General features: G+C 46.4%; 1 protein-coding gene across 7 annotated transcripts in view; it reads right to left on the bottom strand.

Moving 5' to 3' along the window:
• The window catches only part of DHX38 (DEAH-box helicase 38), a 1,013,803-nt gene that overhangs the window by 648,518 nt on the left and 349,213 nt on the right, over positions 1-16,072 (bottom strand). For all 7 annotated transcript variants that reach the window (XR_014972206.1, XM_085638518.1, XM_085638522.1 and 4 more), the window contains exon 9: positions 2,472-2,633. Coding sequence is in view for 6 of the 7 variants with exons in the window: in XM_085638518.1 (XP_085494644.1) it covers positions 2,472-2,633 (162 nt within the window). In the remaining variant the exon portion in view is untranslated. The remainder of the gene's footprint in view (positions 1-2,471; positions 2,634-16,072) is intronic.

Here is a 16,072-nt window from a genome sequence, read left to right as displayed (position 1 = left end):
AATTTGGGGCAGAAAAGAAAGGTCTCTGTCAAATTTAAACCCCAGATTTCTGGTTGTGGGAGTCAGAATGTGGGGGATGCCTAGTTCTGGAGGCCACTAGCTTTGCGACCAAAGACAGGCCTTTGCCCCAAAGAACAAAACATCAGATTTGTCTAAATTTAGTCTTATCCAGTCTTTCATCCAGTTTGAAATATCAGTGAGGCATCAATTAAAAGGTTCCACAATTTCCCCATTACACTGTTTAAAGGCAAGAATCTTTAGACTAAGTTGTGGAAGGTCGGAAGACCTACCCATCGAAAGGTTAGGGAGATCTTTTTGTACACCCTGGCCTTTAAGAGTCACGATGAGCCCGATGACGAAGCGAGCCACTACTACAGTGAGTGAGGTTTGTATATAAAAGAGGATTATTTTTCCTTTTTCCCCACTTCTCACTGAAGTGATGTCTAATCATGAAGCATCAACATCACCGCACTTTTCCTCATCAGGCAGAGGGATACTCACTAGTTTGCCGAAAGGAAAGCATCAACTGGGTATCCCCAGTTTAGGAAACAACTTTAAGACAAACCCTCTGACTCAACGATCTTAGCAAGGGGAGCCATATAGATGTTAAACAAAGCAGAGCCCTAAGGGACACCACGTCTCAAAAAATTGGGAGCGGCGGCAAAATGTGGTAAATTGACAGCCTTGGTTCTATCAGATAGAAAAGACTGCAACTGACATAGTGCAAGGCCCTGGATCCCAAGCTCTCTCACTGTTCTAACAGGATAGTATGAAACATGGTGTCCAAAGATCCTGAGAAAATATTAGCTGACATGCAGTAGGTGCATTAAGCACCGAGGCAATCCTTGTTGAGAGAAATTCAATCTGGGCCCTCCGGATTGATAAATGGAACTTTTTTAAATAACTCCATGTATATTTTGTTCCAGCCTGTACTGTGTATCCGTCCTCTTCTCTCTAATATTTTACAATGGCTCTTCTTTCTGAGCTCGGCTGAAAACCACGGGGCTGTTGGTTCAACTCTTTTAGAAAGGCTGTATTTTTAAGATGCAATTTGATCAATGGCGTTAGTAAGCCATTCACTGGTAGCACTCACATCTTCCACTGTTCCCTGAAACAGAGGTTTAACGGGGGTCAGGGACTCTAGAAGGTGACACTCCATGACTATATACAATGCTTATGAAGCTTTAGAGTAGGTGCTCTCCTGCTGAGGCTCCGTTTAAAGAGGACCAACAACAAAATCAGAAAGTGATCAGACAAAGTAAGAGGCACAGGAGTATCAACTATACGATTTGAGATTAGAATGTTTTTCTTGTCTACTGCACGTGCATCCTGTTTTATACCTTCTAGATACCTTTCCCACTCAAAGCCTGAAGGTGTGTCCCAATATGAGGGAGGAGCTACTGGAGTCTGTGTCTTATTTGTCTGCTGGTTGCGGTTGAGAATGCTCTTAAAAGCCTTCTGCACCGGTTATAGGTGTTTGTGACACCAGGAACTTTCTGTGGCGATATTCCCACTATAGGGCCAGTGTCTGGGTCAATATTTCTCAGTGGGTAAGCTTTAGCCTTGGGTGCATGTTTTTGTTTTGGTTTCCAATTCCAAATTGTGGCCCGCTCCTAGATCTATTTCAATGTCAATGTACTAGTCCTTGCCTCATTTTGAAACCAAAATGTGTTGGTGCCCTTCAATTATTTTCCAGGTTGACAAACATAAATGCCCTTGTGTAGCATTCTTGTATCTTGAAATCTATTCACTTTTCAGGGTTGTTTCACTAAAGGAGTATTGTCCTCCTTTATAAGCTGTTCCTTCTCCTGGTGCCAAGGCTCCTTTTCTGGTCAAGCCTCAAGAGCTCAATCTTCTGTAGGTTTGTGTGATTACCTCTCTGAGATTATATCCTGTGTTCTGTGGTTTTTTTCCACCATTCCAAGGAGAAATAATTCCTGGAGTCAGAGCCCTCAGGGCAAAGTGGTGATTGGCTGTGGATGTCCATGTCGACATTGGTCATTCCTTTAGGTAAGCACCTTTCACGCTGAGCAGTTTTCGGAAGGGGCAAGTTAAAATCTCTGGATTTGTCTGTCCAGGGAAACTACAAGTGAGCTAGAAATTAAACAGCACGTTTTCCTTGCCACCCTCCCTCCTAAAGCAAATTATCAAAAGACTTGCGCTTGTTTCAATGCAGATGTTTTTGCGCCGTTTACGTTGTCTTCTGCATCACACAGTGTTCAGGTTGTACTCTGGGATCAATTAATTCCGTTTATGTTCTCCAAAGTGGAGATCTTGGGTGCTGCAACAATTTTTACAGTACACTGTGTATTTTTATGTGTTCAATTGTTATGACCAATTATATAGACTGGATTTTGTATGGGTAGATTCAATAGAAAAATAATAATTCATTGATGAGGATAGCTAATGATCTCCTTGCGGTGATAGAGAAATAAAACTCCGACATAGATCCAGGTCATATTTTGCCTTACCTGCTTAGTGAAAACAATGCGTCCATCCAAGAACGGAGGAACAAGGTTATGTACCAGTAGGTGAACTTTGGCTGTGTTATCTTCTTCAAAGTCCTCATCCACCTCCAAGCGGTGGACAACCCCACTGGTCAACATTCGATTGGTCTCCCAGCGTTCGTTGTCCTGAGGTGTGAAAGAGGTGAGAAGGGTCCATGAGATGTCGAAGCCTGACCATTGGAATTTAGACATTTAAAAAGCCTGAATTTATGTTTTTTACTGGTTAAGTAAGCTGTGTGGCATCATCACAAATATCAAAGCAATAAATCTCTAACACAAAACATTACTCTGTGAATCTACAATTTCAAGCAAATGATTGCCAGCTGCACAAACAAAAATGAAATATATAAACAAGCCAACACTAGGTAATGTTTGGGTACTCTTCCCAACTAATATCCTAGCTCCAACACCTACCTCCAGTGCACCTCTCTAGAAAATCATCACCCCATTAAAGTCAACCTTAGATCCATCCCCCAACTGCCCTTTGGGTACAGCTAGCTCTTTCCCGTATACTCTGGACACTATCTTCTACTCATTTGTGACCAATATTTCACTCATCATTCTATGTCAAGACCGGAGGCGAGGATTATGCTGGACTGTCTTCACTTTATTACAATAGCAGCCAAGAAAACACAATAAAGACTTCATTTTCCATAAGACTTTAGGAAAAAGTAAACCAACAAAAAACGAATCATTGTCTAATCAGCAATCCGGGATCACTTGATAGTCCCTTGTCGAAGTTGCCACCTCCTTTTTAGGTCAAGCCTAGAGCAGAGCGCATGCGCTGCTTGCTCGTCTTTTAGTAATGGGCTTTAGAAAGCTCACCACACGCTCGTGCGTGCGTGTGGTGAGCTTTCTAAATGTTTTTCTCCCAGGCTATCTGGCTTTGCGTGAGTCTTTCTAAGAAAGACAGCACGCAATTGGGCAAAGGCGGGTGCGTGTCCCGCCTTTGCTCCGCCCACGGCCTATTGCTTTGAGGTTACCCGCAGTGGCCACATCTGTTTTCAATTATCGTGCCCAGATACGGGCGCGATAATTGAAAACAGATCGCTAGCTGTGGCACGCGTGCGCACCATTCGTTACAAATATATTTCTGCACACGTCTGGCATCGGATCCTTTGTGGCATGTCTTTCTTAGGTACATTGGATCCCAGGAGATAATAAGCTAGTGTACCCTGAAATATAGTGTAGGTCAAGATGCTGAGAATCACCTGTTTAAAGTGGCGATGGAGAGATGAATTTTAGGCAGTCTTTGACATTTCATTTCAGTTTCTATATTATTGGACGTTTGACTGGTACCATATTTTATAGAGCGATGACCCAATGGGGCTCTGTATAATGTGGGGAAATGGTGATTCCTAAACATATATTCTATCTCACTAGAGCTCTAAAATTGGATTTATTGATTAGATGTTAATATAAAAATGTGGAATTGATCAGATATCTAAATACTGGCCCTGGTGTTGCAGACTCCGTAAGACCGATAACATAGAGGAGAGTAATATTGGGACACTGCTCTAATGGTTCCTTTGAAAAATATATTTTGTTTCTAAACTTAGTAGAAAAATGAGTGGGACTCACGTTATGTGGATATAAATTAACTCTGAATGAAAACAACTAAGAAATGATGTGCTGTTTCATAAGGAAATGGTGGTACTCACTAATGGGTACCACTTGATAGGTGTAGTGCCCAACAAAAAGGATGGCGCAGCCAGGATCTGATTGGCTGTCTCAGATACCATAATGATTTAGTAGATAAATAGCTTTGCCGCCGTGCTCTTTTTTTTAATTATTAAAAACACGGAGACACAGAAAGGTTGAGTTGGTGTTTTCGCTTTTTCTTTTTGTGTATAAAAGACTGGTGGCTTTTAAGGTAGTGCACCAGGTTGTGTTGCCCAGTTGCCTTTTCTCTTAGAGCCCTCATTGGCAATAAACAGGGAGAACATTATGAGATTCTGTGATGTCACGTGCTATCCCATTATGACATACCCCGGTGTCATTTAACAAAAGGCAGTAGCACAAGTCCTCCAGCCTCTTTAATTTAGCGAAGTGTGGCGTGAAACGGGCTCCAGCGAGCTGGCACGTGATGTGAAAAGACATAGGAAACAACCCGAAATGAAGAAAAGGGCCAGAACTGTTGCACCGGTGTGAGCTAGGGGCCTGCAGGAAAGGAAGAGGGTGACAGTGAAGGCCTGACGGGGCTACAGACGGAACACTGCACAGGGAAAGGGAAACAGGTAACCCGTTGAGCAGTATGGCCATCCTGGGAGAAATGCACTATAAGGCACCCCGTGAGAGATTAGGGTAGGGACGTGGGCAAAACTCCCGCATTCTTATTTTCAATAAAATCTTACATTTTCTGTGCACAAAGCTTTAGATCCCATTTTTGATAAATCGATAAGTAGAATTGATGACCCCCGAGCCAGTCTCCTCTCTTGTTCTTTGCATCTGGTATCCTGGTTATGATGTGAGTTGTGGTCGCCCTGGGCTTCCTTTCACGTGACCGAGTGTTGTTCTTATTAATCGATCCATGGAGCAAGCACTCCTTACTAGCCCTGTATGGTGGCCACAGCTTTTGTGACCTTCAGCCGTCCCTAAAAAATCTAGGTCCTTCCTCTGCATAACACGTGACCACACATTAGCTGAGGCTGTATTGATGATAAGTTTCAGGGTACACATCCATTAAATTTAAACCTGTTTTACGTTCAAAATATTTTGTGAGCGTGTGCGATTCCGAATTAGGACCAACAAAGAAGGGAATACACACGTTGTACCCTGTATGTGTTTAAGGTATTGTGGTCACGAGTTATATTATGCTTAAGTGCAGGCATCAGAGATTTAACGTAAGAAACCTTAATCTACCAGGTAGGTAAACTAACAGCAATCAAAAACGAAACCAATGCAGACGCACATCTGAAAATCCAATCTGACCCCTGAACGGAAGACCCTGTCGCTGACATAGACCCCCTCTGCTGTAAGCTGTGACTGGTGGTGGGAGAGCCGAGGCCAGCTGAGCCGGGGTCTGGTTTGGTGAAAACAATTTTAGCAGGGGTGCAGCCATTCACTTAGGTGGCAAGTTAATCAGTGTGCAGCAAATGGCATGTAAAAATATGCCAGAGACTCAAAATTCGAAAAACGTTTACTTCTGCAAGATGGAGGAGCGTTTCACTTTAGTAAATTAGACTGTATCCTTGCATTGAGTGACATCTATTAGAAGTGATAGTTTGTAAACATGAACTTAGAGACATTTATGCTCCTCCCTACACCGCCCTGATAACACAATTGCCAGGAGGCAAGTCATGTGTCAGGTGTACCTCAGGGAGGTCCAAACAAATTTCCGATTTGCATTCTCAACACCTGAAGGAGATGCTGCATCAAACGGTCTTCCAAGTTCTTCAGTCCAAATGGAGCATAGTTTCGGTGGATCTCTTTGCATCCTGCCCGGACCACAACCTTCCCAGATACTTCAGTAAGCGACCGGATGCCTGGGTGACTGCCACAGGTACTTTCCTCCAGGACTGGCAGCCAGAGCAGGGGGTATGCTTTTCCCCCCCATTTGTGATAATGCACCTCTCAGCACAGGTGGGGAGGACAGAGGGGGGACCTGGTGCTGGTAACTCCGATCTGGGGTCGCAGTCTCTTCCGCTACCATTGCTATGCACTAAGCATTCATTGACACTAAGACTTTTGGGGCCCACTCTGTTCAAGGGGCCAAGGCTTCAAAGGCGTTTTCGCTTGAGGCCAGCCTGGAGGATATCCTCAATGCAACAGACTGGTTTTCCTTTAAGAGGTTTTACTTTGAACAAGTCCATAACATTGCAACACTGGTTGGGGAGAAGCTTTAAACTAGCATAATCCTTGCCTCCGGTCCAGACACAAAATGAAAAGTTTCCTATCTAACGTAAAGGAAAGTTTCAATTCTATTAAGGAGACAGGGGTGAGGATTAACTGCCCCCCCGCAACCTGTTGATGTAGATAATAACACCATCCCTGGTATGAGACAGTCTTCGTGAGGGTGGTACGGTTGTGATTTATTGATTATATCTCATTGATATCCAATTAATGCCTGCTGTGATTAAACCATGTGGTTTTACTGTAAACTGTCATGACGTTGGAGGGATGGACATTCATGTGCACGTGTTTAATTCTTTTCAGGATCTGACGGGTTCAAACAAGAATGAAGTGGCTATTACTCAATTTCAGTTGCAGGAAGAAAGAGGAGGTAGCAAAATCGACGAGGGACTACCAAGGGATACGAGATAGCGAATTGGACAATGATTTACTGTTCCTCTGTTGACTTTTTCCAAAAGGTATTATGGGAAACATAGTTTTTATTACGTTTACTAGGCTACTGTAGTAATGAAGAGAAGAAAGTACAGCCTAATCTTCGCCTCCATGTTTGAACCTTTCCATTACAATAGCTAGGAAATTTTTAATTCTTGGGAACATCAACTTGCATCTAAAAATACAAAGTTCAGGACAGCTATCTCTATCAGATTTCATCCGATCACTTACTATCAATATACGCTTCAGCTACACATAACCAGCATAAACGCTGGCACTAAATACTGATACCCAACACACTGTCCCCACTATTTCTCATTGAACTCTCTCTATATGATCTTGCTATCTAACAAATTCAGGTCAATATCCTGCCTTGCGCTTCCACATATCGCTCCTATCTCGGTTTCCAAGAGGAAACGCCATCTTGATTCTCTTCCTGCTTTCCTATACCAAATTCACTCCAGCTCGAGAGAACTTGGACTTACATGTCGATTTTAACCTGAGGAGAAAAGGAATGCTTTTTTTCTACTGCTTCTTCTTGTGCCTCAGCTTCTCCTTTGAAGACCTGGTTGGCCGAGACGACCTTGAAGGTGACATGGGTATAGCCCTGGACCATGAACGTGACCTTATCTTGCGGCATCTCCAAAAATCCTCTTCAGAGCGAGCCCTGAACAGCTTGACCCTGCGCTCCATGACGGCCTTCGAGAGCATCTGCTGGCAGAGGGCACACAACGACCCCATACAGCCGTTATGTGGGCAGTGATAGAAATTTGGTAGTAGCACCAGCAACAGGACTTGAAACCTGCCTGTTCGGATTTTGTGAGAAAAAATGACTCCGCGGAATGTGAGAATTAAGCTCCAAATTCGGTGAAAGGCCCGAAAGAAATTGAGCTGACCACACGGTCCCTGCACTATTTCACCTTGTTGATGTCACCATGTCTCTGTACCTGATTGGAGAGCTTTTTCTGAAGTTTCTAGACAAATCCAGTGCCTGGGGAATATTCAAAAGTGAGGAATCTGCAGGTAGAAGTATTTTATTTACTGTTGAGTATTCTAAAGCGTTAGCTAGACCCGTAGGTATCAGAGCGCTTTACAGGTATAGAAGAAAACAGATTCATGAGGGTCAAAGCAGTCAAAAACAGTATAGAACATACATCATTATGGTAGTGACATTAGCGACAGCCCAAAGATTTTTGAGATCCTGTCAATAGGGGTTGGATCTTTGGGAGACGTGGAGCATCTTGTGAGCATGTTGAAGTAGCTGTTAAGCAGTAGAGATTTGAAATCCCGATGAAGCATGAAAAGGAGGGGATACATCGGAGAGCCTTAGGGAGTGAGCTCCAAATCCTAGGACCGTTTCCCAAGAAGAGCGCGCCTGGGATGATTTCATCTTCATCTTTGGTGGTATGAGAAGGAGTGAGCTTGAGTTTCTCAGGGCCTGTTCTCTTCCTGCTCTAGATAGTTTGCTTTCAAGGTATGTGGGTTCTTTTGTATGAAGGGCTTTGTGGGTGATACAAGCTGTCTTGAAGAGGCATCTTTCTACAATGGGAAGCCAACAGAAACTCTTGAGGGCAGTGAGATGCGATCAAACCGTTTGATTCCCAGGAAGAATGTGGTAGCTGCATTGAGAGTTGCTCTTAGGGGTTCAAGATGACTTTTCGGTATCCCCGTGATGATGGCCTTGTCGTAGTCAAGTTTCGCGAGGAGTAGTGATTGCACTAGTGTTAAGATCATCAGGGGGAACAAACGGTTTGAGTTTCTTGAAATGTTTTAGTGTGTAGAATGCTTCTACCCAGGACTTTACAGAGTTGGAAAGTAAAAGAGAACAGTTTTGCGCAGCTAAATTCTTGAGTCATTCTTGACCTGGTAAAGATTTATTTTAAAGGAGTAGTTCAGTCTTGCAGGGGTTCAGCTTTATGTGGTTGGTGCTTGACCAGGTATGTATCTTAGTTAGTGTGGCTTCAGATGCCAGATGTCTCTGGATGAAGTTCTTTTGTAGAAGAGTATTGTGTTGTCGTCAAATAGGTGCAATGTAACCCCCGCTCGGTTCAGTATCACCGTGAGGGGTTTCATGAAAATATTAAATACGGATGGCGAGAGGATTGTGCCCTGTGGTTAACCTTGTGGAACTGGTGCAGGCTTAGAGAGATGACTGTTGATTTTTATTTGTTGAGAGCGATGTTGCAGATAGGACGCAAACCACCTCAAGCATGTGCCATGGATACCAGTGTGATTCTTAAGACTCTCAAGTAAAGTTTGATGATTAGTGTGAGAAGATGGCCTGGTATATGATGTCTACTAATGTAAGTGGGTACCTTGCACCGATCCAGACAACCCTTATGGTGATATAGGAGGTCTCAGACAACCTTAGAACGCTATCCAAGTGGTAGCTGTGGAGAGCCGCCTTCGGGCTTAGTCTTGAAGGAGTGTAAAGCAGCTTGTTTTACCTGAATGCAATCTTATAGTATAGATTAAATGAAAAAAACCACACAAAGTATTTCTGAAAATATGTATTTATTATATAACACTATCTAATATGTTACAGTATCTCCTACACGGAGACAGACACAAAGTACACATTACTTTAGCAAAGAAATCACAGTATATAGCACTAATACACAGTGGGCCCCGCGGGGGACCAAACCATATACTAAGAAAGTGGTATAAGAACCACTATTTGAGTCAGGACAATGTATAGAGGACGTAGAATTGCTGAGGACCTAACAGAACCACCCAAGGTAAGTAGATAGTGTGAGAAAGTGGCTCTGTATATACTGTACCCGAATAGGTACAGTGTGTAAAGAGTCCACAGTCCCCAGAGGTTTGGCAGAGGTTAAAGTTAGATACAACCTTACTCTCTAAAGTGGTAGCTTGGTCGAGCAGTAAGGCAGTATCAGAGGACAGTGTAAAGCATTTGTTGTACACACTCAGTCAACAAATGGTCTCCCACACTCATTAACTGAACTCTAGGCCAATGGTTTATATAAAAACAAATATGGTTGTTTTATTTTAGAACCAAAAATAGGTACCAAAATAACCTTTCTCAGAATGAGATGCTTTAGTTAAATACTTTTGCAATATGCAATTGACTTTTGTAGGTAATAATTACAGGTTGTTGCAATAGGCAACACAATTTCAAACACAATAATACATTGAGCTCAATGGGAGTTTTAAGTTATGTGCACTTGATTACTTTTAGGATTACTTTTCTAACTCCAGGACTGGATCCTAGATTCAGTCCTGGGACAGTTCTTGGAAACAAGTGAGTAAATTCGGTGAAGTTACTGTTGTGATTTTTAAACAATATTTTGCTATTTCAAAAGTTGACAGAAACTTTTTCTGATCAAATTACCAATGATATCCTATGGAAGGAAATTCACTTAGCAAGTAAGTGGGGTTATGGGTACTTTTGCTAGGTCAGTGTTGGATCCTGGATCCAGCACTAGGGTACCACCTGTAAGCAGTTGAGAAACTGTTTAAGTTATACAGGCGATTTTTAAGGAATATTTATAAGTTTGCAAAATCGACACTTAGAAGAAATTTCATAGAAAAACAGTCAATGATTCCCTATGAAAGAAAATTCAAGTTACGGGTAAAGTATGTTCTCGTTACTTTTGTAATCCAGTACTGGGCTCCTAGGCTCAGGGCTGGAACATCTATCTAACACAGGTAAGCATTTACGCTTTCACAGTTGGTACCATTTTTAAAGAATATTTGTAGTTTGCAAAAATCGACACTTAAAATAAATTTCACAGAAAAATAGTCAATGATTTCCTATGGGAGAAAATTGAGTTAGAGGTAAGTACGATTGTGAGTACTTTGCAGGGTCAGTGCTGGGCACCAAGATCCAGCACTGGTATCTCTCCTAATAGCAGCTGAGTATTTCCGTTTTTGTTTCTCCATTGATTTTAGGTGAATATTTTAAAGTTTAGAAACTCCACACTTAGAAGAAATTTCAGAGAAAACCAGTCAATGTTATCCAATGGAAGAAAAGTGAGTTCTCGGCTTTTGGGTAAGTACTCGATTGGCAGAGTTAAGGTTCTGGGCACAGACTCAGGGGTCTCCCAGGGTCAGGTAAGTACGTTTGTTACACCCTCAGCGGCACAGGGACAGCCGGGTGCAGAGTGAGTTAGGCCCAATGTTATCCTATGGAAGGCAGGGGGCCCTTGGTTGGTGGCTGCTGACTAGCAGGCCATGCGGCTGTGGGAGATGGGCTCCTGGTCACTTGCTCAGGGCAAATGGGGAAGTAAGTAGGAGTAGAAGTTGCACTGCCAGGGCCACTCGGGCGGCTGGGTGCAGGGTGCTTTTGAGTCTTCGGGCGCTCAATGGATTTCAATGGGAAAGCTCAAGGATGAACAAAGGCTGCAAGCTCGGGACGAAGATTCTTCAGGTGCCACCACCACTTTGAGAGGTAAGTTCGGTAGTTGGAGGATAGGTAGGTACCCAGGAGTCGGGCACAGAGGGCCGCAGGGTGCCGGGTGCCTTTTGATATCGGGAAATCTTACCCTCTGTTGCTTGTGGTTGGGGGGTGTCCCTGGTTCGGAGGCTGCAGGCGTCGTCAGGAGCGTCGAGGGGGGTCCTTGGGTGCCGGATTCGGGGTCACAGTCGCCGGGGGGACGTCCTCAGGGTCTTTGTCCACACCAGCACAGGCCAGGCTTGGCGGGTGCAGGGTGTGCAGGGTTCGCGGTTCCGGGCTGATGCCAGGGGTTAGATACTTGCTTTGAGCAGAGCCACTACTCGTGGGAGTCCCAGATGCTCAGAGTCCCAAGGTAGCTAGGTCCTCCGGGGTTTGTGAGGTTGCTGGCCACAGGAGGTGCCGGGATTTAGCAGGAGCAGGTTCGAGGGTCGACAGGGCGGTAGGGCTGGGGCCAAAGCAGTTGGTGTCTTCCTCTTCTTAGCAGCTGCACGGCAGGTCTTCTTTCTTCTTGTTCTTCTTTGCTTGTTCGGAACCTGGAGAAGGAAGGTTCAGGGTGCCTCTAAATACTAGATTTAGGGGCGTTACAGGTAGGTAAAGGGCAGGGACCAATGGGTCCCTGCCCTGGGGTGGGTACAACCCCTATCCTGCCACTCTCCTGTGGGAGGGGGGCAGTAGCCTAGTCCTGATTGGGCAGGGCCTCCCATCTTCAAGATGGCGAGCGCCCGGAGATGTGCTTCACCTCGCCTCCCCCACCTGAGGGGGGGGGGTTGGCAGGCTGGCACAAGCCCTGTCCTTATTTGGGGTTTCCGGCCAGTCTTCCCGCCAGAGTGGGGGTCAGAACCGGTGGGGGCCAGTTTGCTGGGTACAGCAAGTGGCCTGGAGAAGCTCACAGAGGTGGCATGCCTTTGAAGCTTCCCCCTGCCCATCCTGGGGGAAGAGACCTAGCACCTCGCCCAGGATGTGCATTGTTGCAGGCCCAGGAGAGCGGGGGCTCTCCACCCAGGGGTCCAGCAACATGTCTGGGCAGCTTCCCAGACCAGACGTGGAGTGTAGGTTAGGTTTAAGGGGGCATCGCTAAGATACCCAATGTAGTGCTTTGTACATTAAATCCCACATTGGCATCAGTGCGGGTTTAGTGTGCTGAGAAGTTTGATACCAAACTTCTTAGTCTTCAGTGTTGCCATTATGGTGCTGTGGAGTTCGTGTTTGACAAGCTACCAGCACCATGTACTCTTAAATGGCAGCACTGCACCAGTGCCTAGGAATGGACCTGGGTACTGTAGGGGCACAGGGCTCATGCTCCTGTGCCCACACCACTGGCATAGGGCACCCAGCTAGAGGGGCGGCTGATGTATGCCAGGGCAGTGTAGGTTGCGGGCATGGCACACAGGGATGTGTGCCATGCCGACTGTGTTTTGTCTTCTACCCGGACACTCCGCCTGCAAGGGCAGTGTGTTTGTGTTAGGGTACAGGGCCTCTAAGGGTGGCACAATAAGTGCTGCAGCCCTTATAGGCCTTTGCGGGTCACAAGGCCCTGGGTATCTAGGGTACCATTTACCAGGGGCTGACATGAGGCCAAGGTTTACCAATTTGGGTTTTAGGGAAGGAACATAGGCCCTGGGCACCTGATTGGCAGGAGTCCATGGCACACTCAGTCAAAGCACAGTCAGCAATTTAGCAAAAAGTGGGGGCATACCATGCAAGAAAGATGGCACTTTCTCACAGATAGGGACCCCACGGAGAGCGTGTGCAGTGTGTGTACACGACCGCTTGCTCCGTGCAAGTCCATGTGCATGTCGCGGTTGGAATTTTAATGATTAGGGACCCTTCCCAGTGGACCCTGAGGAACCCCTGGGGAAGACAGAAGGTTTGAGAGCCACCCCAACCCCCTTGAATACTGTGGTACCCTGTAAGAAAGTGGCTCTGTCCATACTGCACCGAAGAAAGGTTCAGTGTGCACAGAGTCCACAGTCTGGCTCTGTCTATACTGCACCAAAGTAAGGTTCAGTGTGCACAGAGTCCTCAGTCCCCTGAGGTTTGGCAGAGGCTAAAGTTAGATACAACCTTACTCTCTATAGTGGTAGCTTGGTCGAGCAGTAAGGCAGTATCAGAGGACAGTGTAAAGCATTTGTTGCACACACTCAGTCAGCAAATGGTCTCACACACTCAATAACTGAACTCTAGGCCAATGGTTTGTATATAAAAATATATCATTGTTTTATTTTAGAACCAACAATAGGTATTAAAATATACTTTCTCAGAATGAGATGCTTTAGTTAAATACTTTCAATAGGCAATAGACTTTTGAATGCAATAGTTACAGTTGTTGCAATAGGCAACACAATTCAAACACAAATAAGTAAATGCAATTTTAGTTACTTTACGTATGATTTTCTTACTCAGGGTTGGATCCTGGATTCAACCCTGGTGCATTTCCTGTAAACAGTTGAAAGAAATAGTTTGTTACACAGGCGATTTTTAAGGAATATTTGGAAAAACCAAGCAATGTTATCCTATGGAGGAAAATCAAGTTATCGGTCAGTACGGTTTTGATTACTTTTCAGGGTCAGTGCTGGGGCACCAAGATCCAGCACGGGGATCTCTCCTGATAGCAGGTGAGTAATTTCGTTTTCGTTGATCGGCTGATTTTTAGCGAATATTTTAAAGTTTCAAAACTCCAAGTGAAACCAGTCAATGTTACCCTATGGAGAAAAAGTGAGTGATCGGCTTTTGGGTAAGTACTCGACTGGCAGAGTTAAGGTTCTGGGCATCGGGTCTCCCAGGGTCAGGTAGGTACAGCTGTTACACCCTCAGCTGCACAGGGGCAGCCGGGTGCAGAGAGAGTTAGGCCCAATGTTAGCCTATGGCGGGCAGGGGACCTTTGGTTGGTGGCTGCTAGCAGGTAGGCCACGCGGCTGTGGGAGCTGGGCTCCTGGTCACTTGCTCAGGGCAAGAGGGGAAGAAAAATAGGACAAAGGTTGCACTCCCAGGGGCACTCAGGCGGCTGGGTTCAGGGTGCTTTTGAGCCGTCGGGCGCTCAATGGATTCCAATGGAGAAGCTACAAAACGAACAAAGGCTGCAACCTTGGGGACGGAGAGTCTTCAGGTGCGACCACCACTTCGAGAGGTAAGTTGGGAAGCTGTAGGTTAGGTAGGCACCCAGGAGCTGGGCACAGGGGGCCGCAGGGTGCAGGGGTTTCTTTTTGCGTCGGGAAATCTTAAGCTCAGCTGGTCGCGGTTGGATGGGTCCCTGGTTCTGAGGCTGCAGGCGTCGTCAGGAACGTCGAGGTGGGTCCTTGGGTGCTGGATTCTTGGTCTCAGTCGCCGGGGGGACGTCCTCGGGGTCTTTGTCCACTCCGGCACAGGCCAGGCTTGGCGGGTGCCGAGTGTGCAGGAGTCGCGGTTCCTGGTTGGCTCCAGGGGCTTGTTACTTGCTTTGAGCAAAACCACTGCTCGTGGGAGTCCCAGTCTTTTTAGAGTCACAAGGCAGTCAGGTCCTCCAGGGTTTTTGAGGTTGCTGACCACTGGAGACGCCGGGTTTTAGCAGGAGCAGGTATGAGCGTCGACAGGCCTGTAGGGCTGGGGCCAAGTCAGCTGGTGTCGTCCTCTTGTTAGCAGCTGCACGGCAGGTCTTCTTTCTTCTTGTTCTTCTAGCTTGTTTCGGATTCTGGATCTGAGGAAGGAAGGTTCAGGGTGCCCCTAAATACTAAATTTAGGGGCGTTACAGGTAGGTAGAGGTCAGGGACCAATGGGTCACTTCCCTGGGGTGGGTACACCCCCTATCCTGCCACTCTCCAGTGGGAGGGGGGCAGGAGCCTAATCCTGGTTTGGGAGGGCTCCCCATCCTCAAGATGGTGAGAGCCCGGGGTTGTGCATCACCTCGCCTCCCCCACCTGAGGGGTGGGGTTGGCAGAGGCTGGAACACCCCCTTTCCTCACTTGGGTTTTCCCGCCTATGTTCTCGCCAGAGTGGGGGTCAGAACCGGTGGGGGCCAGTTGCAGAGTACAGCAAGTGGCCAGGAGAAGCTCACAAAGGCAGCATGCCTTTGAAGCTTCCCCTACCCATCCTGGGGGAGGAGACATAGCACCTCGCCCAGGATGTGCATTGTTGCAGGCCCAGCAGAGCGGATGGCTCTCTACCCAGGGGTCCAGCAACATGTCTGCTGTGTGGCAGCCTAGGCAGCCTCTCAGACAGGACGTGGATTGTAGGTTAGGTTCAGGGGGCAACTCTAAGTTGCCCTCTGTCGTGCATCTTACATTAAATCCCACACTGGCATCAGTGTGGGTTTAATGTGCTGAGACGTTTGATACCAAACTTCTCAGTCTTCAGTGTAGCCATCATGGTGCTGTGGAGTTCGTGTTGACTACCTCCCAGCACCATATATTCTTAATGGCAGTACTGCACTTACAATGCCCAGGAATGGACCTGGGTACTGTAGGGGTACAGGGCTCATGCACCTGTACCCACACCACTGGCATAGTGCACCCAGCTAGAGAGGTGACTGAGGTATGCCAGGGCAGTGTGTTTGTGGGCATGGAACACAGGGATGTGTGCCATGTCGACTCTCTGTTTTGTTCTGCACCAAGACACTCAGCCTGCAAAGGCAGTGTGTGTGTGTCAGGGTACAGGGCCTCTAAGGGTGGCACAATAAGTGCTGCAGCCCTTAGGGGCCTTCTCTGGTCACATGGCCCTGGGTACCTAGGGTACCATTTACCAGGGGCCGACATGTGGTCAGAGATGCCAATTGGGTTTAGGCGTCATGCAGTTTTAGGGAAGAAACACAGGCCCTGGGTACCTGATTGGCAGGAGCCCAGGGCACACTCAGAGTACATCAGCAATTCAGCAAAAAGTGGGGGCATACCAT

The sequence above is a fragment of the Triturus cristatus genome, chromosome 12, assembly GCF_964204655.1.
Source record: "Triturus cristatus chromosome 12, aTriCri1.1, whole genome shotgun sequence".
Classification (NCBI taxonomy): domain Eukaryota; kingdom Metazoa; phylum Chordata; class Amphibia; order Caudata; family Salamandridae; genus Triturus; species Triturus cristatus.
Note: the sequence above shows the minus strand (reverse complement) of the source record. Positions and strands in the feature narration are given on the sequence as shown.